The 23,629-nt window shown below is 41.5% G+C and overlaps 1 protein-coding gene across 1 annotated transcript in view; it reads right to left on the bottom strand.

Moving 5' to 3' along the window:
* The window catches only part of wwc3 (WWC family member 3), a 242,686-nt gene that overhangs the window by 82,047 nt on the left and 137,010 nt on the right, over nt 1-23,629 (bottom strand). The window contains exon 5 of the mRNA XM_063051088.1: nt 16,609-16,688. Within this exon, the coding sequence (XP_062907158.1) occupies nt 16,609-16,688 (80 nt within the window). The remainder of the gene's footprint in view (nt 1-16,608; nt 16,689-23,629) is intronic.

The raw sequence follows: 23,629 nt of genomic DNA on the forward strand, positions 1-23,629 counted from the left end.
GCCTTGTGTGAGCAGAGTGTACAGTAGTGGGCTCAGCGCACAGCCCTGGGGCACCCGTGTTGAGGATGATGTGGAGAGAGGAGCAGTTGTGCACCCTGACCGTCTGAGATTAGAAAGTCCAACACCCCGTTGCACAGTGGTGTACTTACACAGAGGAACAGGAGTTTGTTCACCAAGGTCTGTGGAACAATAGTGTTGAACACTGAACTGCCATCCAGAAACAGCATGTTGACGTAAGTGTCTTTGCTTTCCATGTGTCATAGCCAGGTGTATGACAGATGCTAAGGCATCTGTCGAAGAGCAGTTCTGTCAGTAAGCATATTGGTGAGAATCCAGTGTGGCAGGAATGGAGTTTTTCATGTGTGCCATTACAAGCCGATCAAAGTACTTCATGATGATTAGTGTCAGTGTCACCGGGGAGTAGTTCTGAAGGTGTAGATTTTTTTGGTACAGGGACGATGGTGGCCGATTTGAAGTGTGTGGGGACAGCAGCTGGGAAGAGTGAAGTGTTGAAGATGTCCATGAAGACAGTCGCTGAGCTAGTGTGCACATTCCCTGAGCACTCAGCCTGGGATGTTGTCTGGCCCAGCAGTCTTACGGGGGTTGATTCTCTACGAAGTCCTTCTCACATCTGCTGCTATTACAGACAGCAGCTTCACATCTGGAAGGGTGACCGGGGGGGAGGGGGGGGGTGGGGAAGCAGCTTTCATGACTGGTGTTGTGTTATGCCTCAAAGCATGCATAAAAGTTGCTCTGGTTGTAAGGGAGTGTGGGGTCAGTAATGCAAGATATCTATCCTATGTATTTGGAGGACATACAGACTTGGCTCTGCTAACAGTTGTGTGACCTTTTCCAAGTCAAAAGCAGTTTTTATTTTGCAGTATATGGCAGTGCCTTCCATAACAAGTCAAAGGACATTTTAAGAGGACAGGTGAATGAGGACCACAGTGCTGTCAGTCTAAAACCTGACCAAGTTATGGCAACAGGCATTCTACCCCAAAGCAAGCTAATTCACCCAAGAGGTTACTATAACCATCCAATAATCAGTACTGACTCTAACACGATATCCACATTTCAGATCTCCCTTGTGGTAGTCGGGCTCATCTGCAGACATTAGTTCAGTAATTTAACAACTCCACCACCATACCTGCCAAGGGTTCTAACCCCAATCCAGACAGTTAAGCATAATTTTTTGGAAGCCATTTCAGTGAGATAACTGCTCTTCAACAAACCTCCTTCAGGTGAGGCCTGATACATTCTTTCAGACAGCATTAATATATTTATGGCATTCTTCTGAAGAGGACGGGAGATACATGGCCAATAATTATCCCTCAATCTATATCAGAAAAATTAGATTATGTGGTATTAATTACAGTGTTTCCTTGCCAGAATTTATTGAAATCTTGTTTAAAAGCACTTGGTCTAAAGCTTTCTATGCGTTGGTGTCTCAGGTGCATGACCAGATAGTGCTTAATGGCACCTCAGGTTCAGTCAGCTCAGGACCCAACCAGAAGCCCTGGCTGAACGCTAAGGAACCCTCCCTACACAAAGCCCACATGCTGTCTTCAGATCTGCTGACAGAACAGCTCCTACAACAGTTAGGAGAAACCTCATCTTTGGCATCAAGAGGGCTAAGACGACCTACGCACAAAAAGTTCAAGAAAACCCATTTGATAACAATCCCCGGTGTATGTTGCTGGGCATCACTGGGATCAAGGGCATCACTGACTAAGCAAGGAACAACAACACCGACTTTACCAGTGATGCCTTCCTCCCTGATGCTATAAACAATGTTATGCACTCTTTGAGGCATGCAACACAACGCCAGTCACAAAAGCTATCCCTCTCCCATGTGAGCAGCCACTGTCTGTAGCAGCAGCAGGTAAGAGAAGGACTCAGCAGAGAGTTAACCTCCGTAAGGTTGCCAAGCCAAGCAACACCCCAGGCCAAGTACTCAGAGTGCGTGCACACCTGATCACTGACATCTTCAACCCTTCACTCATCCAAGCTTCTGTCCCCACGTACCTCAGTCCATCCCTATACTAAGAAACCATACACCTTCAGAACTAAACTACTGCCTGGTGGCACTGGCGCCAATCCATAAAGTGCTTTGGAAGGCTGTTAAAGACACGTCATAAACTCCCTTTGTGCCACACTGGACACTCACCAATATGCTTACCAACAGACTGCTTTATGACAGATGCATCTGGCACTGTCATGCCTAGAAAACAAAGACACTTATGTCAGAAACCTGCTTCTAGATTTCAATTCGGCATTCAACACTATTGTCCCACAGATCTTGGTAAACAAACTCCTACTCCAACTGTGCAATTGGGTGATGGGCTTCCTAATGATAGTCAGGATGCACCACCACTCCTCCACCCCATCATCATTAACATAGGTGCCCCAACAGGGTTACATGCTGAGCCCACTGCTGTACAGTCTTCTCACACATGACTGCATGGCCAAACGTCCGAGTAATCACATTGCCAAGTTTGCCGATGACACGATAGGGGTGGGGCTCATCACCAAAAACTACGAGATGGCCTACAGAGAGGAGGTAGAAGAGCTCCAAGCCTGGTTCCTGGCAAACAACTTTTTCCTCAGGTGTTAACAAGACTAAGGAGGTGGTTATTAACTTCAGGAGATCTCGCACCACTCACACCCCTCTCTACATCAGCGGCACAGCAGTGGAAACTGCGAGCAGTTTCAGACTCCTGGGAGCACACATCACACACAACTTCCCATGGTTCTACACAATCAGGAAAGCTCACAAACACCTCTGCTTTCTGAGGAGGCTGAAGAGAGCTGGACTATGCACATCTATACTCACCTCATTCTACAGATGCCGCAGTAGAGAGCATCCTAACAAGCTGCATCCCTGCTCATGGCCTCTTTGCCCACTCCCATCAGGAAGGAGGCAACATAGCATCCACACCGGGAGCACCAAACTCTTACTTCGCCAAATCAGTAAGGTTGATCAACACCTTCACCCACAATCCCACCCCTACTTTATAATTTCCTGTCAGTCACCTTATCTACAGACAGTCCTGTGCCTATTGTCAATTTATGAACACATAAGACATAGGAGCAGAATTATGCCATTCAGCTCATCGAGTCTGCTCCGCCATTCCATCATGGCTGATCCCAGAACCCACTCAACCCCATACTTGCCTTCTCGCCACATCCTTTGATGCCCTGACCAATCAGGAAACCATCAACTTCCAGTTTTAATATACCCACGGACTTGGACTATGGCAGAGCATTCCACAGATTAACTACTCTCTGGTTAGATAAAAATCCTTCTTACCTCAGTTCTAAAAGATCGTCCCTCAATTTTGAGGCTGTGCCCTCTAGTTCTGGACACCCCCACCATAGGAAACGTCCTCCCCACATCTACCTTATCTAGTCCTTTCAACATTCGGTAGGTTTCAATGAGATCCCCCCGCATTCTTCTAAATTCCAGAGAATACAGGCCCAAAGCTGTCCAACACTCCTCATATGTTAACCCCCCATTCCCAGAATCATCTTCATGAACGTCCTCTGGACTCCCTCCAATGACAACACATCCTTTCTAAGATACGGGTCCCAAAACTGTTGACAATACTCCAAGTGTGGCCTAATAAGTGTCTTATAAAGCCTCAGCATTATCTCCTTGCTTTTATATTCTATTCCCATGAAATAAATACCAACATGGCATTTGCCTTCTTCACCACAGACTCAACCTGTAAATTAACCTTCTGAGAGACTTGCATGAGGACTCCAAAGTCCCTTTGCACCACTGATGTTTGAACCTTCTTCCCATTTAGATAATAGCCTGCATTAGTGTTCCTTTTACCAAAATGCACTATCATACATTTCTCAACACTGTATTCCATAAGCTACCTTATATATTTATATTTTTGTTATTATTCTATACTTTATCCTATTGGGCTTTTTTTGTGCTGGTCTGGAGTAACAATTATTTCATTCTCATTTATACTTGTGTACTGGAAATGACATTAAACAATCTTGAATTATTTGATACCTTGCCTATTTAAGTGTCTATCTAAATGTCTCTTAAACATAATAATGTTATCCAGCTCCACCATCTCCTCTGAAAGAGCATTCCAGATATCAACTACTCTACGTGTGGCCCCTCCTATCTTCTTTATAACTGTGTCCACTCACCTGTACCCTCTCCTTTTTGACACTCTTACCACGGGAAAAATATGTTGTCTATTTACTCTATACGATCTCTCAAATCTTATATATCTTTATCAACTCACCTCTCAATCTCTTTTACTCCAGGGAAAACTAACCCTGCCTACCAAATCACTCCCCACACCTGAAGTCTTCCAATCTAGTCAACATTCTGTAAATCTCCAGTGCAACAGAGGATTCAAAAGTACTTCATTAAGAGTAAAGAGCTTTGGAACAGAGGTCATTAAGGTCTATATAAAAGCGATTTTTTTTTGCCCTGTTGACTTGAGCATATGATATTTGACATTCAATTAGGTCACGTGACACCTTCGCATGATGCCTAACCTGCAAGACATCAGCCTACTTTATTTTACAAAACTTATTGCATCTACCCTTTCTGAATGTCTCACTTTCAACATGTTCCAAATAGTTGCCTTGTTTTAAGCATAATTCATTAATCAATGAATGGAAAAACTTTTTGCAATATTTAAATCAAAACAGCTTCTGTGCTACTTCTGCAACTATGACTACAAGGAGAAAACACAAGCGTATTTTTCACTGATTCAACAAAACACACAAATAGGACCTCTAACTAGACTTGGTGATTTTTTAATATTACAAAATGTTAAAAACATCGATAAAAACAAAACCAATCCTAACATAATTCATTGACTGCAAGCCACTTGCAATAAAGACCTCTTTCAAAGAAATGTCCGTGACAAGAGAACCACAGCCACCAGTCACTGAGGAAAAGGCACAGCCTACAACAATGGATGCCCCGTGGGTGGAATCTGCACTCTCATGGTGAGAGCTTTAATAATGAAGAGCTTCGAGAATTGGCCGAGCAACGCATCCTGGGTGAATCTGTGAGGACACGGATGGAGAAGAGGAAACACCAGCAAGAAACCTCACCACAAAATTCCTCAGCACTGGCACCACCACGATCGCACAAATCATGGACCAGTTCATCGATAATGATCCTGACTGGAAGCAAAGCAATAAGGCAAAGAGAGGTGTTCTCGACATGATTTCCTGCTACCAAGAACTGCTTCATGAGAGAAAACCTTAAAAAAAGGCAGTCAAATCTCGAAGCCTCCTTGAAGAAGAAGCTAAAGTTCGAGGAGGGCCCACAGCCTGGCCCCTCCTCTAAGATGTAACCACCACCCGCTTCCCTCTGCTGCAGCTGCGATGTGTTGCTAGTCCACTGATGTACAGGTTAGGCTTATTTGTGTGTTTGTCACTCCACGAACTACTGTGTATACATAAAATATCTTACATCTCAGGTTTGATTTCTTTTAAACTCAGGCACACACGTCCACCTACGTAACATTATAATGACCCAACATATCGCTGAGTTACATAGCACTCCACCTCCAAGGAACACATCCTCAGTATCAAACTGGGTCTAGGTAAAATTGGATTGCCAGAATGCTTTTTTAAACTGGATGGAGAAGCACTGCAATTTCATTTTCCTGAGCAATGACAATAAAGCCCTCACTAACTAAGGTAGGTAAGGGAACGATCTCAATGTGTACTACAATAGACTCCTGAAAATGGTATGAACCAACAATGAACAGCACTTTGCACATGCCCAGGCAACTGATACTCATTATGAAAACCATTCTGATTTCCTTGCACAAGATTGATTCTTTGAGCCTATAGAACCAAGACAAAAGGTTTGAAAGTTCTTGTATATGACATGGGTCAGCAGAAACAGTTGGCACTGATGAAACTACGGAACATTAACGTATCTCGCCACAGACGTCAACTGCCAAGCTGAGCTTAATAACAGGCAATATTACAGAGATGACAGGCTAGCAGATATAGTTTATTAAGTTCTATTCAGCAAATAACTTTAACTGTATGTAAAGATTTCCAGTATAATTAAATTTGGCTTTACCCGGAAAACTGCTCTTCCTGCAGCCTGTAATTTTACCAGCAGCTTTTACCAACCTCTTCCCATATTTCCAAACCTATGGAGTAGCGATGCTTGAGGGAATTTCCAATGGTACTGTGCACTTTGTCAAGATTTTATTTTATTCTTGAACTGCCAGAGAAATAATTGTATCCAAGGAAACTGAGGTAAAATTAGAGAATTTTTAAAAAAAAGCAAAAAGACAAGAGGTTTTAATTTGAATACATAGCAGCTCCAACCTTCGCAATTTTTTTTCAAAATGTATGGTAAATCTGTATATCATATTCGCAATTCATTTACATTTTTAGGTGCTCACCCTCAAATACTTTCTTAAAGCTTAGAAGTCTTAGATTTTATAATTACACTCTGGACAAGGCCTAGAGGAGACTTGTTTATCAATTTTGTCTGTTGTCAAATAATGTACAATATCCTATCTCTGAAACACTGTCCACCATTACCAACCTCCACCACACTCCGTTCTCCTTCAATATCCTATCTCTGAAACACTGTCCACCATTACCAACCTCCACCACACTCCATTCTGCTTCAATTCTCTCTCCATCTCCCTCTCCCACACTTCCTTTTACAAAGACAATGGTATTCTTTAGTACACTGCCTGGGCCTTAGGTTAGCTGTTCTAACAGTTCTGCTTGTCTGACGTAAGGACATACCAAATAGAAACCAATTTAGGCTATTCAGCTCTTTGATCCTAGATGATGTCAAAGTCCTGAGCAGAGATACGAGGGGTGATTGATAACTTTGTGGCCTAAGGTAGAAGGGGGTGAGTTATACAGCTCTCGTTACATACACGTGCAGTTCAACTCTGAGTGGTTACGCAGAAAGTTTGAAGTTAATAACTCATCTCCTTCTACCGTAGGCCACGAACATATCAATCACCCCTGCTGTGGACCACTTTCTGGCGGTCCAAGACGCTGACTTCTACAAAGAAGGGATCTGTATGCTCCACAACCGCTGAACTAAGTGTGTAAATGTAGAAAAAAATAAATGTGCTATGTTTTCTAAAATTGATTCCTTCTACCTTAGGCCATGAACTTATCAATCACCCCTCGTAGTTGTCTTTATAGCACAAGGCGATGTTTTTATTGACACTGAGACAATTTTCAAGACACATTGGTAAATGACTGTCAGCACCTGTCCTCAGCTTAGAGGGAAGTTGTTACCTAAACATATACACGCCCCAATTGGAGATAAAAGATATACATGCGCAAGTTGGAGGCAAGTTTAAACAAAATCCAAGTACATCACAGGTGAAGCCCTCCCAACCATTGAGCACATCTACATGAAAAGTTGCCGTAGAAAAGCAGCATCCAAAGGTCCTCACCACCCAGGCCATGCTCTTTTCTCGCTGATGCTAACAGGTAGAAGGTACAAGTGACTCAGGACTTGCAACTCCATGTTCAAGAATATCACTACCTCTCAGCCATCAGACTCTTGAACACAAAAGCATAGCTACACATTCCATTTCTGGCGTTCCAACAACCAATGATCTCGCTTTAAGGACTCTTTATCTTGTTATTTCATGCTCTTGTTATTTATTACTATTTATTTATATTTGCACAGTTTGTTGTCTTCTATGCTTCTGCTCTTTCATTGATCCTGTTTACAGCTACTGATCTATAGATCTGCTGAGTATGCCCACAGGAAAATGAATCTCAGGGCTGTGTGTGGTGGCATGTATGTACTCTGATAATAAATTTTACTTTGAACTTTGACACAACTTTGATGGGTAACTTCATAAAATTCCAGGTGGTAAAAGTCTACATTTAAAATTACACAGAGCAACAATCTTGTGGATCCATTGTGTGATCAGGTGGATGAATTTAACTTCATAATTTACAAGCAAATGTAGTTTTAAAAATGTATCAGCAGAACATTTGGCAGGGAACATGGCATTTGAAATGATGAAGTTGTGAAAGGTGAAAAATGTGAAAATCACTATCCTTTCATCAAGCCTCCAATTCTGCAATGAACTTATGATTAAGCAATCTGTGTGGCTCCCGTGGTTAAAAACGTTCACCGGCTTAAATAAGTGACTTGTTTTCGCTCACAAATTATATGGGACATAACCCCCTGTTTCAGATCATTATCTTGTTGCATTATCCAACCTCTATTAAGCTTCTACCCTGACTGCTACCCTGATATTCTCCTGTAAAACGTCTCTGAATTTTGAATTCATTGTTCCTTCAACGATTGCAAGCTGACCAGGCCCTGAGTCAGTAAAGCAGCCCCAAACCATGAAAGACCCTTCCACCATGCTTCCCAGTTGGGATGAGGTTTTGGTTGTGATGTGCAGTGCCTCTTTTCCTCCAAACATAGCAAACTGCATTTCTGCCAAAAAGTTCAACTTTTGCCTTATCTGTCCACAGAACTTTGTCCCAGAAGTGTTGTAGAACATCCAGGTGGTCTTTTGTAAACTTAAGATGAGCAGAATTTTTTTTTGTGAGAGCAGCTATTTCCTCTGAGGTGTCCTTCCACGAACACCATTCCTGTTCTTGTGTTTTTCTTATGGTGGACACATGAGCAGAGATTTTCGCAAGTTCTAGAGATTTCTGCAGGTCTTCTGCTGTTACCCTTGAGTCCTTTTTCATCTCCTTCCACACTGCACGTTGTACTCTTAGTGTGATCTTTGCAGGATGCCGACTCCAAGAGAGAACAGCAACTGTACTAAGTTTCTTCCATTTGTAGACAATTTCTCCTACTGTGGACGGATGAACACTCAGGGCTTTGGAAATGCTTTTGTAGTCTTTTCCTGCTTCATGCAGCTCTACAATTCTTCTTCTAAGGTCCTCTGGAAGTTGTTTTGATCAAGGCGTGGTGCATATAAACAGATCTTTCTTGAGAAGAGCAGGCTCTGTCAGTAACCTGACTTTATTTTTTAAATGGGGCAGGGCCCCTCTACAACCCCCACCTCCAATCTCATCTCATCGATGGATCACCTGTCTCCAAATAGCTTTTGTAAAAGGCATTACCCCAGGTGTTCACATACTTCTTCCATCAAACACATGTAATATTGGATCACTTTTCTCAATAAATAAATGAACAAGTATAATGTTTTTGTGTTATTTAATTGGGATATCTTTATCTAGTTTTATAACTTGCATAAAGGTCTGGTCACATTTTAGGTCATACTTGTGTGGAAATTGAGAAAATTGGCCTTTTCTCCTTGGAGTGATGGAGATGAGAGGTGACCTGATAGAGGTGTACAAGACGATGAGAGGCATTGATCGTGTGGATAGTCAAAGGCTTTTTCCCAGGGCTGAAATGGCTTCCACAAGAGGACACAGGTTTAAGGTGCTTGGGAGTAGGTACAGAGGAGATGTCAGGCGTAAGTTGTTTGTGTTTTTTTTACGCAGAGAGTGGTGAGTGCGTGGAATGGGCGGCCAGCAACAGTGGTGGAGGCGGATACGATACAGTCTTTTAAGAGACTTTTGGATAGGTACATGGAGCTTAGAAAAATAGAGGGCTATGTGTAACCTTAGTAATTTCTAACGTAGGGACATGTTCGGCACAACTTTGTGGGCCGAAGGGCCTGTATTGTGCTGTAGGTTTTCTATGTTTCTACGTTTCTATGTTTCTAAAATTCTACAGGGTTCACAGATTTTCTAGCACCACTGTAATCCTAATAGACAGCGACAGAACTAAATGAAATGTTACAGTTAAGACACAATTCAGCTGTAACTATGTGTTCATGAAAAGCACCAGCAGATATTGCACTAAAGTATGCCATCCAGTGTTCTTCTCCCTGGATCTGGTCTATAATCCTCTCTTATTTATTCTCCAGAATCTTCAGTATCATATTTATCTATTTCCACTATCATGGATAGGTTTCAACAATAATTTGTGGCAGAGGTTTCTGTACTCCAATTACTAAGGGGAAAAAAATCATATCTTTCTCTCCAATGCTTCCTATAATTCTGTTTGTGATCATTTTTGGGAAAGGATCCAGAGGGAAGATGAGAAGTTGTTTTTAAGCAGCCAGTCGTGATCTGGAATATAATACATTCAATAGTAACACCCAAATGGGAGTGTGATATCTCCTGAAAAGCAAAACTATTTGCAGAAATGTGGAGAAAGAGCTGCCGGGGGTGGGGAGTGGGGGAGATGGGATTAGTAATATACTCCTTTAAAGAACCAGCAGAAGCTAAAAGGCATCTACCAAGACTGTAAAGTTTAAAGATTTTAAACTTTCAGCCACTTCGTTAAAACCTTACTAGTGGATGGTGGGTTGGGGTTGAAACAACAGAGATTTACTTACTTTAATGTAGATATCTTTTTAACATCATGGTCAGCAGCAAAGCTACACTCTAATTTCCCAATTCCCTCTCTAACTATGACCCATTTCTATCATAACTTATTGGGGATTCCTTCCCCCGTCATTATTGTCCAAATATTTAGCAGTACATTTCCTACCCAGAAACTGGGATGGCATAGTGGCATAGCAGTTAACGCAATGCTATAACAGTGCTAGTGACCCTGGTTCAATTCCCGCTGCTGTCTGTAAGGAGTCTGTATGTTCTCTCTGTGACCGTGTGGGTTTCAGTTTCCACCCACATTCCAAAGACATACAGATTGTTAGGTTAGTTGGTCACATGGGCTCCATCTCTAAATAAAATAAAATACAACTGCAGATCAGCCAGTCTGTATAACCCATTTATCTTCTCCTGATCACAACACAAAATGCTGGAAGAACTCAGCAAGCCAGACAGACATTGTGCCAGATCTACACACTCTCTCATCAAATGTCCACTCCAGCTTAGCTGGGCGAGTTTCCTCTATCCCAGCAATCCTTCTCCTTTATTATGGAGGGGAATAAACAGTCGACATTTTGGACCGAGACCCTTCAACAGGAGTCCTGATATAGCCATTGCCATCCTCTCAAAGCACTTCATCACAATAGACGCAAGTGCTGCCTGTCAATAGTCACTAATGCAGCTCAGCCAGCTCCTCAGAGTCCTCATCTTTTCCTGAAGTGTATAATTAATGCCCCTCTTGCTTAATTGGAAAATTTTAATATGCTTCCATCAATCCTTAAAGCCACTAAGTTTGCACCAACACCTACACTGCAAGTCCCACTGCAACTTTTCATTCCAACAAACTTTCCTTCCTCATCATCTCTGCTTTCCAAGCATCCCTATATCCATACTCTCCTTAATTTTACACCTTCACTTGAGTCAATAGCTCTACGATACCCCTCCCCACTACTAGTTCACCTTCTCTTCTCAGCAGCTTTATCCCTGCTTCATATCACTACAGAGGCCGGAAGAAAAATACATTTAAAAAGCCTTCGTATGTTTTGGTAATCTTCTCTCCTACTGCCATTGGAAATTTCCTTTGAGACATCCTTACATTGTTTCTCTATTACAACCTGCACAAAATATTCATGTCAGCTTCAAATTCGATAGAATCTCCCAATTTATTCATAGAAGCTCAGAGATTGATGGAATTCATTTGGAACCTTTCTTGTGCCCGATCTACACACACTCTCATCAAATGTCCACTCCAGCTTAGCTGGGCGAATTTCCTCTATCCCAGCAATCCCTCTCCTTTATTATCTTCCTGTTCTATTGTGGCACTGAACGTGTTTACATTGTTGTTACTACTCCCCAGTGTTTCTCCGCTTCAAGCGCACTGCTTAATAATTTGCTCTCGGCCAAGTCCTGTTTCACGCTTCGCAAGAATAACTGCACCTGGACTGAAACTTATTTTCTGAGCAAAAATCTATTTCCTTTTCCAATCCATTGCTACATATTTAATATTGTTTACATTAGTAATTTAATGTTTTATAGGTGTCCCATTTAATAATAAAATTTCATCCCCAGTTCTGCACCCTAGTTTGATAGTCATGAAGCATCTTCACTCAGATGGACAAGTTATTTGCATTCCACCCATCAACCATCTGTCTCAGGATTTAGGTGAGAAATATTTATATACAGCAAAATGCCCTCTCATGGGCATTCAGATTTCTGAAGCCATCTCAATGGAACTTGGTCCAGCATTGTTGGGTCAGGTTTATGATAGCTCACAAACAGCAGTGGAATGCTGGGAGGCTGGGTGGGAGGATGGTCTGCTGGTGGGCTAATAGCTAGTGGACTATATACACCAGACTTTTTGTGTATCATAGAGAGAAATCATATGAATATGGAAGTAGGAGAAACTGTGTCCAACTTGCACAAGGGTTGGTCACAATGCTAACCTTGCATAATTTAATTTTTTGACATTCCATAATGACCTGCAGGCAGTGAGACCAGAACTTGCATACACAGGTGACCTACACACATTAAGTCTCTCTTTAAAATTATTCAGCTGTCGACTAGCTTTACCCAGGATCGTGGCTGGGCTCAAGACCCACAAGTACAATGAGACTATTCAATGCCAGCATTTGGAAATTGAAGCATGAACCAGCCTCTTTACCTCTCTCATTCTGAACACAGAGAAGATTATCTATAAAAATTAAAGTTTTCATTAACTGAGATTTTTATGCATGTTTTGAAAGGGACAATAATACTTCCCCAGTGTGAATCCCCACAGAATCCGATGACTATGATTTCCAGCTTGGAGTCCAATATCAGAACATCCTTCAACAGGGCGAACCCACACAAGAAGTCAAGCCCCAAAGGTGCCCTGATGAAGGGTCTTGGCCCAAAATGTCAACTGTTTACTCTTTTCTGTAGATGCTGCCTGGCCTGCTAAGTTCCTCAAGCATTTTGTTTGCGTTGCCCCAAAGGTGTACCAGGTAGGGCACTGAAAACCTGTGCCTACCAACTGGATGGTGTGCTCAAGGACATCTTCAACCTCCCACTGTTGCAGTCAGAAGTTCCCACCTGCTTCACAAGGAGATCAACCATACCGGTACCCAAAAGAGCAGCGTAAGCTGCCTCAGAAACTATCGACAAGTTCCATTCGCACATACTGTACTGAAGTGCTTGGAGAGGATGGTAATGGCTAGAATTAACTCCTGCCTGAGCAAAGATCTGGACCTGGACCCGCTATAATTTGCCTATCACCACAACAGGTCTACAGTGGACACAACTTGGACGTTGAGCACCCAGACAACAACAAAACATCCATTTGATTACAGCTTGGTGTTCAACGTCATCTTCCCCTCACTACCAATCAACAAACTTCAAAAGCTGGGCCTATGTACCTCCTTCTGCAACTGGATCCTTGACTTCCTTATCAGAAGGCCACAGTCAGCTCAGATTGGTACTAACATCTCCTCCTCACTGTGGATCAACACAAGCACACCTCAAGGATGAGTCTTTAGCCCACTGCTCTACTCTCACCACACTACATGACAATATGACATGGGTCAAGCACCATCTACAAATTCATTGATGACACCACTGTCATTGGCAAAATTTCAGGAGATGTAAAGGAGTGAGACGGATCAGTTGGTGAGAACATAAAACAGGAGCAGAATTAGGCCATTCAGCCCATCAAGTCCACTCCGCCATTCAATCATGGCTGATTTAATTTTCCTCTCAACCCCATTCTCCTGCCCGCTTCCTGTAACCTTTGCCACCCTGACTAATCATGAACCTATCAACTGCTGCTTTAAATATAACTAATAACTTGGCCTCCGCAGCCATCAGTAGCAATAAATTCCACAAATTCATTACCCGCTGACTAAAGAAATTCCTCTTCATCTCTATTCTGAAGGGACAACCTTTTATTTTGAGGCTCTCTCCTCTGGTCCTCGACTCCCTCACTATATTAAACATCATCTCCACGCATCTGCCTTCCTTACTACCAAATCAATTTACTCACTAACCTTTTTCACTTGCCCATTTATCCCTCCCCTCTAATCTCCCTCGTGGCACTTATCCCTACAAACAACAGAAATGTTACACCTGCCCATTCAACTCCTCCCTTGCCTCCATTCAAGGCCCCAAACAGTCTTTCCAGGTGAAACAACACTTCACCTGAAAATCTACTGACGTCATAAATTATACCTGGTACTCCCGATGCAGCCTCCTCTACATTGGTGAAACCCAAAGCAGATTGGGTGACTGCTTTGTCGAGCAACTCCGCTCCGTCCGCGAAATTTCCCGGTTGCCAACCATTTTAATTCCTATCCCCATTCCTGTTCCGACATGTCAGTCCATGATCTCCTATTTTGCCACGATGAAGCCACCCTCAGGATGGAGGAGCAACACCTCATATTCCTTCTAGGTAGCCTCCAACCTGATGGCATAAACAACAATTTCTCCTTCTGGCAGCTTTTTTCCCCTCCCCTCCCTTTTTCTTCTATTCCCACTCTGTCCCCTCACTTGCTCATCACCTCTCCCTGGTGCCCCTCCTTCCTCTCATGGCTTACACTCTCCTCTCCTATCAGATTCCTTCTTCTCTAGCCCTTTTACCTTTCCCACCCACTTGGCTGCACCCATCACCTTCTAGCTGGTCCTCCTACCCCTCACCTCCCTTTCTCACTCTGGCCAGTCCTAAAGAAGGGTCTCAGCCTCAAACATTCATTGCCATGGATGCTGCCTGACCTGCTGAGTTCCTCCAGCATCTTGTGTGTGTTTTGGGAATCCTCCATTTCTGAATTCACTACCCATTTAGAAAATAGTCTATACTTTATTCCTTCTATCAAAATATATGACCCTACACTGTTTTCCATCTTACATTTCTTTACCCATTCTTCAAGTCCTTTCATAGATTCCCTGGATCTTCACCACTACCTGCCCTGCCCCTCCACCTACCTTCAGATCATTCACAAAACTGACCACAAAACTATCAATTCCATTATCCAAATCATTAACAAATAACGTGAAATGCAATGCATGCCACACCAACCCCTGCAGAACACAACTAGTCACTAGCAGCCAAACAGAAAAGGCTCCTTTTATTCCCACATTTTGCCTTCTGTCAATCAGCCAACCTTCTGTTCATGTTACTATCTTTCCTGTAATATCATAGGCTCTTGGTTTGTTTAGCAGCCTTGTGTGCGGCACCTTGTCAAAGGCCTCCTGAAAATCCAAGTAAACGACATCCACTGACTCTCCTTTATCTATCCTGGCTACTGTTCAGAATCTTATATACAACTCCCATCAGGGTCTTTTACCTTTGCAGTTCCATAACTCTAACTACAAGGATTCAACATCATCTTTCTGAGCATTTGATTTCAGATTTGGTTAAACAACAAAACCATTCCATTACCCACTGCCCACCTACCTGTCCTTTCAGTACGAGTGGTGTCACAGCAACTTCACACTCAACTCAACAACTGACCGTGGTGGTGAAGAAAGGGAAGTGAGGAAAACACACACCAGTCCTCATCGAGGAGTTATTGAGGGAACAGATGAACAGCTTCAGGTTCCCGAGCATCAACATCTCAGAGCATCTACCCTGGGCCCAACACACTGACGCAGTTATGAAGATGGCAGGCCAGCAGCTCTACTGCATGAGGAGTTTGACACACCACCAAAGAGCCTCGACTGGTTATGTCACAACCCGGCACGGAGGGTCCAATGCACAGGATTGCAGAAGGCTGCAGGAGGTTTCAGACTCAGCCAGCTTCATCACAGGTACAACCCTCCCCACTCCCACCCATCGAGAATATCTACAAGACGCAGTGCCTCATAAAGGCGGCACCCGGCATTAAGGACCTCACCACCCAGAATATGTCCTCTTCACCTTGCGGCAATCAAGTGTACTGGTGCCTGAAGACCCACATCCATTGTTTTAGAAAGAGCTTTGTCCCTCTGCCGTTACATATCTGAATGGCCCATGAACACGACCTCATTATTTGCCTTTTGCACAATTTATATTTGTAACTTGAATTAACTAAATTTCACATGTATATCTGTGTTAATCCACCTGATTCTGAACTGCAGCTCCTGTCAGACTGATAAGAACCAAGTCAGATTTATGTGACTCAGAAAGTCAAATCTGAAGAGTTACTGTTGAGAGGAAAAGATCAGTTGTAAAGTTACAAAATGTTAAACAGATGGCTAATTAAGATGCAAGGGACAGACATTAATGTCATCTCAAATCATACAGCAATGCAGAAAAAAAAAATTTTACAACAATAATCAAAGGTATTTTCTGGCAGCCATGTTATTAATGGGAAAAAGATACCCCCCATGCGAGTAATCACTTTGATAACTCAGCATCGTTACTGGTCCATTGTGCTGAAGCACATTCAGTGCACAACCTTACCATAGTAGATAAGTGTTAAAAACTAGCGAAGTAGATCCGTTTACTAAAAAGGGGCCACGCTGAGACAAGGAGAGAGTCAGGAAACTTACAATTGTGACATTTTGTTCTGGTTTTCAAAATACATTTAATTTAATATTTTGAGTTCCTATTACTGATGTAATGCTGAGAGAGCTGTAGCAAGACTTTCATTCAGTCACACAAAGCCAAGGGATAAAAATAGCCTTATTTCTTTTTAAGCAAAAGGTTAATTTGAAAATAAGAAGCGCCACACCACACTTCCCCCCCCCAAAAAAATAGCTGTTATAACTATAGATAAATACCAAACTTACTCTTGTAGTGTCTCTACGCCTTTCTCCTTGCATTGCAATTCTTGTTTCATCTGTGCCAGCTCCCTTTTCAATCTGGAAACCTAAAAGTAAGAGTCATTTCCATTAAGCATTCCCAGATTTGGACAACCATGAGAAAGTCAGAGCATCATATAGAACAGAACACACCCTTTGGCCTTATCCTGTGCTAATCAGGAACAATTTTGAACTAATCCCATTTTTATTCCCATTAACTACCCCCCCCAGCCCAATTCTGCTATCCCCTTCATACTAGGAGAATACAATAACTAGATACCTTAGCGCTCCTTCAAACTCTTTGAGATGTGGGAAGAAACCAGCCATTCTCAATTTAATTCAGGCCATTGAAACTAAAATATCCAGCAGACCAACCAGGAAACCGTGACAACTATTCCAGAGCTAGCATTTCTTTGTTGGCTCAATGTATTGCAAGAATATTGATTCGTAGGGAGAACGAGCAGTCAAACCTGTTCACCAAAGACTCCCTACTGCATGCATAGCTTTAAAAAAAAAACTGAATTAGGGTAATGACGTGAAACTTTTTAGTTGGCTTTATTTGATCCAAATTTCATAAGTTTTTGCCAATAAAGGATGCTGGCAGCTTTTGATTTGAGATCGGGAGGAGCAGAGTAACATGGCCACTGGCACCCAGTCAATTTTGCTACTGACAAGTAAAGCAGTTTACTTACAAGCATTGTGAATTGTCTCTTTTGGCACAGAATACATGACTACATTGTCCCTGGTAAGTAACTTGAGTGTTCCAAATTCCTGGATTAAATTGCATAACTAGGAAAAATGGAAACATGCTAGGAAATAATAGAGTGAATGGTAGTTGAGGAGATGGTAGGAGGGAGAACGTTGATCTAAAGTAGAAGATACTGAAAAGCTCTAAACACAGAAGTGATTGAGAAATGGAAGCCAAGCTACAACATAGAAAGATTGAAATATTATGAGTCTTAACTTAGGTGGCAAACTGTACAACTCAGTAAAGGGCTGGTAGGGGGTAATTCTTTAATATTTAATATTTATGTATGTTTATCCAGCTTGATAAATAAAAGATTTGGGAGCAATAAGGCACAAAATATATAATCCTAAAGGAACTTGAGGCTTTACTGACATCATTCTAATTCAGTGAATAGCAATATTTCAGATCAGTAACTCAGTGATGTTACACTAAGAGCCAGTAGGTGAAATTTATTATTTGTTCTTTTCAAATCTTTTTATTGTCATATACAGGAAAAATAACGAGTACATCGAAGTAACAACACTTACAATGCCTCAAAAAAAATTATCTTAAAAATTGAAAAAAAATTTTGTGATAACAAAAAAAACCTACTAAGCAGAAAAGTGAGGGAAAAAAATAAGAACCCATTAGGTGTACAACCCCGGAGTCATACAAAAAGCTTCTAAAAATAAACATCAAACTGCCAGCAAGAAAAGAAAATATACTAAAAAAATTTACAATTAGGTCGTGGAAAAATTATATCAATTAACTCAAATGATAACAACAAGCAAATGAGCCCCATCTTTTCTCAAAATCAAATAAAGGTTCAAAGGTTCGACTTCTAATTTTCTCCAAACTAAGACATAGCATCACTTGAGAGAACCATTGTGACAAAGTGGGAGCTGATGTATCCTTCCACTTCAACAAAATGGCCCTCTTAAAAAATTTAAACTTTGTAGTTTAATTTACCAAAATTACTTTTTTAAGCCTTCTTTGAATGATCCAATTTTTTTACTTTGGAAAAATAAAGGTATTAATTCTTTTTTGGATTTATTTTAAGAAGATAGATTGATGTCTTTTGAACAATTAATTGATAAATATTCTTTTTCATACTCACACTTTCTGCAATACCTTCAAGTTAGATATTTTTTACAAAAAATATTTAAGTAATTTTCCTTACATATTGGAGGCTGACCTGTTAGATACTATTATGAGTATGAATCCTTTGATTAAGGGTTCTATTGGAAGAATTTATAATTTATTATTACAATGAAATTTATTATTTGGTTAATTTTGCCAATTCAATCTCAGTTACAACACAAATTAAATTGCAGATTTTCATCACATACATGTAATATACCGTACACTGGTTGCATCCAAGGTTGCTTCCCCATTGTGAGAAATGCTGTATATTTGTATAGTTCTGCTCATTATTATGAAAAGGCAAACAACATTGACAGGCTGAAAGTTGCCAATTTTGTGTCACAATGCAGAAGCAATCTTTGATGCACATACTCGAAGTGAGTACAAAGGAATGAAACTTTGCTTGTTGCATCACAACTCAACACTGTGGAAAAGAAACTCCAGCCACACAGTATCTTCTACTTGCTGGCTAAGCTTTGCAGGCACCAGTCAATCTGAGAATCTCCAAGATTATTTTGGGATGGATGCAAAATTGGCCACAAACTACTCACTTGATCTGGTAATCTGGACTTTAAATGAACAGTAGAAATCTGACCAGGACCACATGCGAGTTATTATGAAAGGTTTGGTAAAACTTCAAGTGTTACATGAAAGAACACTTAAAACTATGGTACAATTACTGTTTTGAAAATACATTGCAGTTGCCTCAACTCAACCAGGCAACTGCTGTGTTTATTTTCACAATTCCTCATTAAACTTGATGTGCAACTTTCAGCCTGTCAATGGTGTTTGCCTTTTCGTCATAATGTACAGAACTATACAAATATACACAAAAGTTGCTGGTGAACGCAGCAGGCCAGGCAGCATCTCTAGGAAGAGGTACAGTCGACGTTTTGGGCCGAGACCTTTCGTCAGGACTAACTGAAAGAAGAGCTAGTAAGAGATTACTGCCTGGCCTGCTGCGTTCACCAGCAACTTTTATGTGTGTTGCTTGAAATTCCAGCATCTGCAGATTTCTTCGCGTATACAAATATAGTCCTCCCTCTTCCATTGTAAACTTTACAGCTGGAAGTTTATTATTCAGAATAGAGTACACCATTTCATATTGTTTTGCCCTTAAAGTCAAGTTACGATTCTTGAAAATAGTTTTTAAACGTTGTATACATGAACCTTAAAGTGCTCTTACCACCTGAACAACAGGTATACCTCCTTGGATACTGTCAGGTGGGATGACCTAACAAAGGAAAGTCACAGTGTTCAGGTCTCTGGCACCAATTCTGCCTCTGTAACTCACAAGGAAAGTTGGGGTGGGCGGGGGGGGAGAAGAGGCACACTGTAATGATAGGGGATTTGTTAGTTAGGGGAACGGACAGGAGGCTCTGTGGGCAAGAATGAGATTCCCCGATGGTCTGTTGCCTTGCAGGTAGCAGGGTCCAAGATAGCTCGGATTGAATCCTCAGCATTCTTAAGTGGGAGGGTGAACAGCCAGAAGTCGTGGTCCATGTACGTACCAATGACATGGGTAGGATGAGTGATTAGGTTCTGCATAGGGAGTTCAGGGAATTAGTTGCTAAGTTAAAGGGCAGAACCTTCAGGGTTGTGATCTCAGGATTGCTACCTGTGCCACGTGCCAGTGAGGCCAGAACTAGGAAGATTATACAGTTTTTTACTTGGTTAAGGAGTTGGTCTAGGAGGGAGGGTAGATTTTTGAATCATTGGGCTCTTTTCCAGGCAAGGTGGGACCTGTACAAAAGGGACATTTGCACCTGAACTGGAGGGGGATTAATATCTAGTGGGAAAATTTGTTAATGCTGAATGGTGGGGTTTAAACTTGAGTTGCAGGGGGATGGGAACCAGAGTGCCAGAACAGTTAGTGGACAGGTTGTGGAGCCAGATTTTGGTAACACCTCAGACAAAGGTAGAAATCAAGGTTGAGCACGGTGTGACTTGTGTCCTGAGCTGCATATATTTCAATGCAAGAAGTATCATAAGAAAGGTGGATAATAGTACTGAAGATGAGGTAGCTGGTTTACAAACAGAGGCAATACGTAGTGAAGAGAGGCTGTTGGTGGGGCAAAATTGCAGTCAACAGGATGAGTTGCAACGTAAAAGGCAGCCAAAACCGAAAAGGCTGAATAGTACTGAAGGTGTTGTATTTGAATGCATGCAATATACAGAATAAGGTAGATAAGGAACGGAGTCATCGACACTAATGCTTCCTTTTTTTTTATGATGTTTCATAACAGCCCATGTCTTTTTTTTAGTTTAGTTGATTAGCGGGAGGAGAAGATGGCGGCGCGCCTGCGCGTGAGCAGCCCTCCGGTGAAAAATGATATCGTATCTGTTAAATAGGGGCCTTGGACAATTCTGATTTGATGGAGAATGGACATGAAAGCACAGAGGAACATCTGGAGAAATTTCTGAAACGCTCGTTCGCTGCTGTCGTTACTGCGTGGTCAGGAATCTTTCGGAGGGTAGGCCTCAAAATCCCCAGCCTTGCCTGCTTTTGGCGACCAAGAAGGAGGTCGAATCGTTCGGACAGAGATGGCGCTCAGTACTCGGTGTCGGAGAACTGATCAGAGCTCTAAGTTTTCGGATGACTCAGAGTCGGACTGTGGTCGGCATGGCAGGGAGAGTTTTCTTTCTTCTCCCGTCTGCGTGAGATGTGGGACATTTGAGAGACTTTGAACTTCTACTGTGCTCATGGACTTCTTCATCAAGTTCTGGTATTGTTGCACTGTTATAACTATATGTTATAATTATGTGGTTTTGTTAGTTTTTTTTCCAGTCTTGGTCTGTCCTGTGTTTTGTGATATCACACCGGAGGAAATATTGTATCATTTCTTAATACATGCATTACTAAATGACAATAAAAGAGGACTACGTGTCTTCGTAATCTAACATTGTTTAGGTTAGTTTTTTTTTGGGGGGGGTTATATTTTTTTTAGATATTTTTCTTTGTTTTATATTGTTCATCTGTATCCTGTGTGATTGAGAGTTTTAACACTTAAGTGTCAAGTGGGTTTATATTTAACTATGTCAATTACAACAATGTATTCCCAATAACTTTGTATCAATACTATGCTATGTTTATTATTATGAAACTAATAAAAAGATTGAAAAAGAAAAGGTAGATGAACTTGCAGCACAGTTGCAGATTGGCATGTATGATGTTGTAGGCATCACTGAATCATGGCTGAAAGAAGACTATAGCTGTACCAAAAGGACAGGCAAGAAGGCAGAGGGGACTGTGTTGTTCTGTTGGTAAAAAAATGAAATCAAATCACTAGAAAGAGATGACGTAAGGTCAGAAGGTGTTGAATCATTGTGGATAGAGCTAAGGAACTGCAAGGGTAAAAAGACCATAATGGGAGTGGTATACATACCCCCAAGCAGTACAAACAGTAGTAAGGATGTGGGTCTAGAAATCATAATAGGAGATAGAAAATGCATGCCAAAGGGGCAGTGTTACCAAAGTTATGGGATGGTTCAATATGCAGGCAGATTGGTAAATCAGGTTGGTGCTGGATTCCAGGATGGAGAATTTCTAGAGTGCCTAAGAAACGGCTTTTTAGAGCAGCTAGTGGTTGAGTCCACTAGAGCATCAGCTATTCTGGATTGGGTGTTGTGCAATGAACCAGAATTGATTAGAGCTTAACGTAAAAGAACCTTTAGGGAAGAAGTGATCATAAAATGATCGAATTCACCCTGAAACTTGAGAAGGAGAAACGAGAGTCAGATGTATCAGTATTTTAGTGGAGTAAAGGGGATTACAGAGTCATGAGAGACGAGTTAGCCAGAATTGATTGGAAAAGAACACTGGCAGGGAGGACAGCAGGGCTGCAATGGCTGGAATTTCTGGAAGCAACTCGGAAAGGCTCAGGATATATACTTCCCAAAAAGGAAGTAGTATTCTAAAAGATGACACAACCATGGCTAACAAGACAAAGCCAACATAAAAGCTAAAGAGAGGGCATATAATATTGTAAAAATTAGTGGGAAGTTAGAGGATTGAGATGTTTTTAAAAACCAACAGAAGTCAACGAAAAAAGTCATTAAAAAGTAAAGATGGAATACAAAAGTAAGCTGGCCAATAATATTAACGAGGATACCAAAAGTTTCTTCAGATATATGAAGTGCAAAAGAGAGTTAAGAGTGGATATCAGACTGCTAGAAGACAATGCTGGAGAGGTAATAATAGGAGAACAACAAAAAGGTGGACAAAATGAGTAAGTATTTTGCATCAGCCTTCACTGTGAAAGACACTAGCTGTATGGTGAAAATTCCAGGTGTCAGGGAGCATGAAGTGTGTGAAGTCACCATAACTAGAGAGAAGATTCTTGGGAAACTGAAAGGTCTGAAGGTAGATAAGTCACCTGGACCAGACTGTGTACACCCTGGAGTTCTGAAACAGGTGGTTGAAGAGATCATGGATGCATTAGTAATGGTCTTTCAAGCAGCACTAGATTCTAGAATGGTTCTGGTAGACTGGAAAATCACAAATGTCACTCTGCTCTTCAAGAAGGGAGAGATGCAGAAGAAAGGAAATTGTAAGCCAGTTACTCTGTCCTCAGTTGTTGGGAAGATGTTTTAGTCAATTATTAAGGATGAGATCTCAGGATATTTGGAAGCACATGACAAATTAGGCCATAGTCAGCATGGTTTCCTTCAGGGAAATTCTATCCTGACAAATTTGTTGGATTTCTTTTAAGAAATAACAAGCAGGACAGACAAAGGAAAATTGGTTGATGCTGTATACTTGAAATTTTCAGAAGGTCTTTGACAAGGTGCTACACACAAGGCTGCTTAACAAGCTATGAGTCCATGGTATTACAAGAAAGATTCTAGCATGAATAAAGCAGTGGCTGAGTGGCAGGAGGCAAAGAATGGGAATAAAGGCTTTTCTAGTTGTCTGCTGGTGACTTCTAGTGGTGTTCCACGGGGGTCTGAGTTGGAACCAATTCTTTTTATGTTATACATCAATGATTTGGATAATGGAATTGATGGCTTTGTTGCAAAGTTTACAGACGAAATGAAGATAGGCAGAGAGGTAGGTAGTTTTGAGGAAGTAGACAGGCTACAGAAAGACAGACAGATTTGAAGAATGGCCAAAGAAATGGCAAAGGGAATACAGTGTCG

The sequence above is a fragment of the Mobula hypostoma genome, chromosome 6 (assembly GCF_963921235.1).
Source record: "Mobula hypostoma chromosome 6, sMobHyp1.1, whole genome shotgun sequence".
NCBI lineage: Eukaryota > Metazoa > Chordata > Chondrichthyes > Myliobatiformes > Myliobatidae > Mobula > Mobula hypostoma.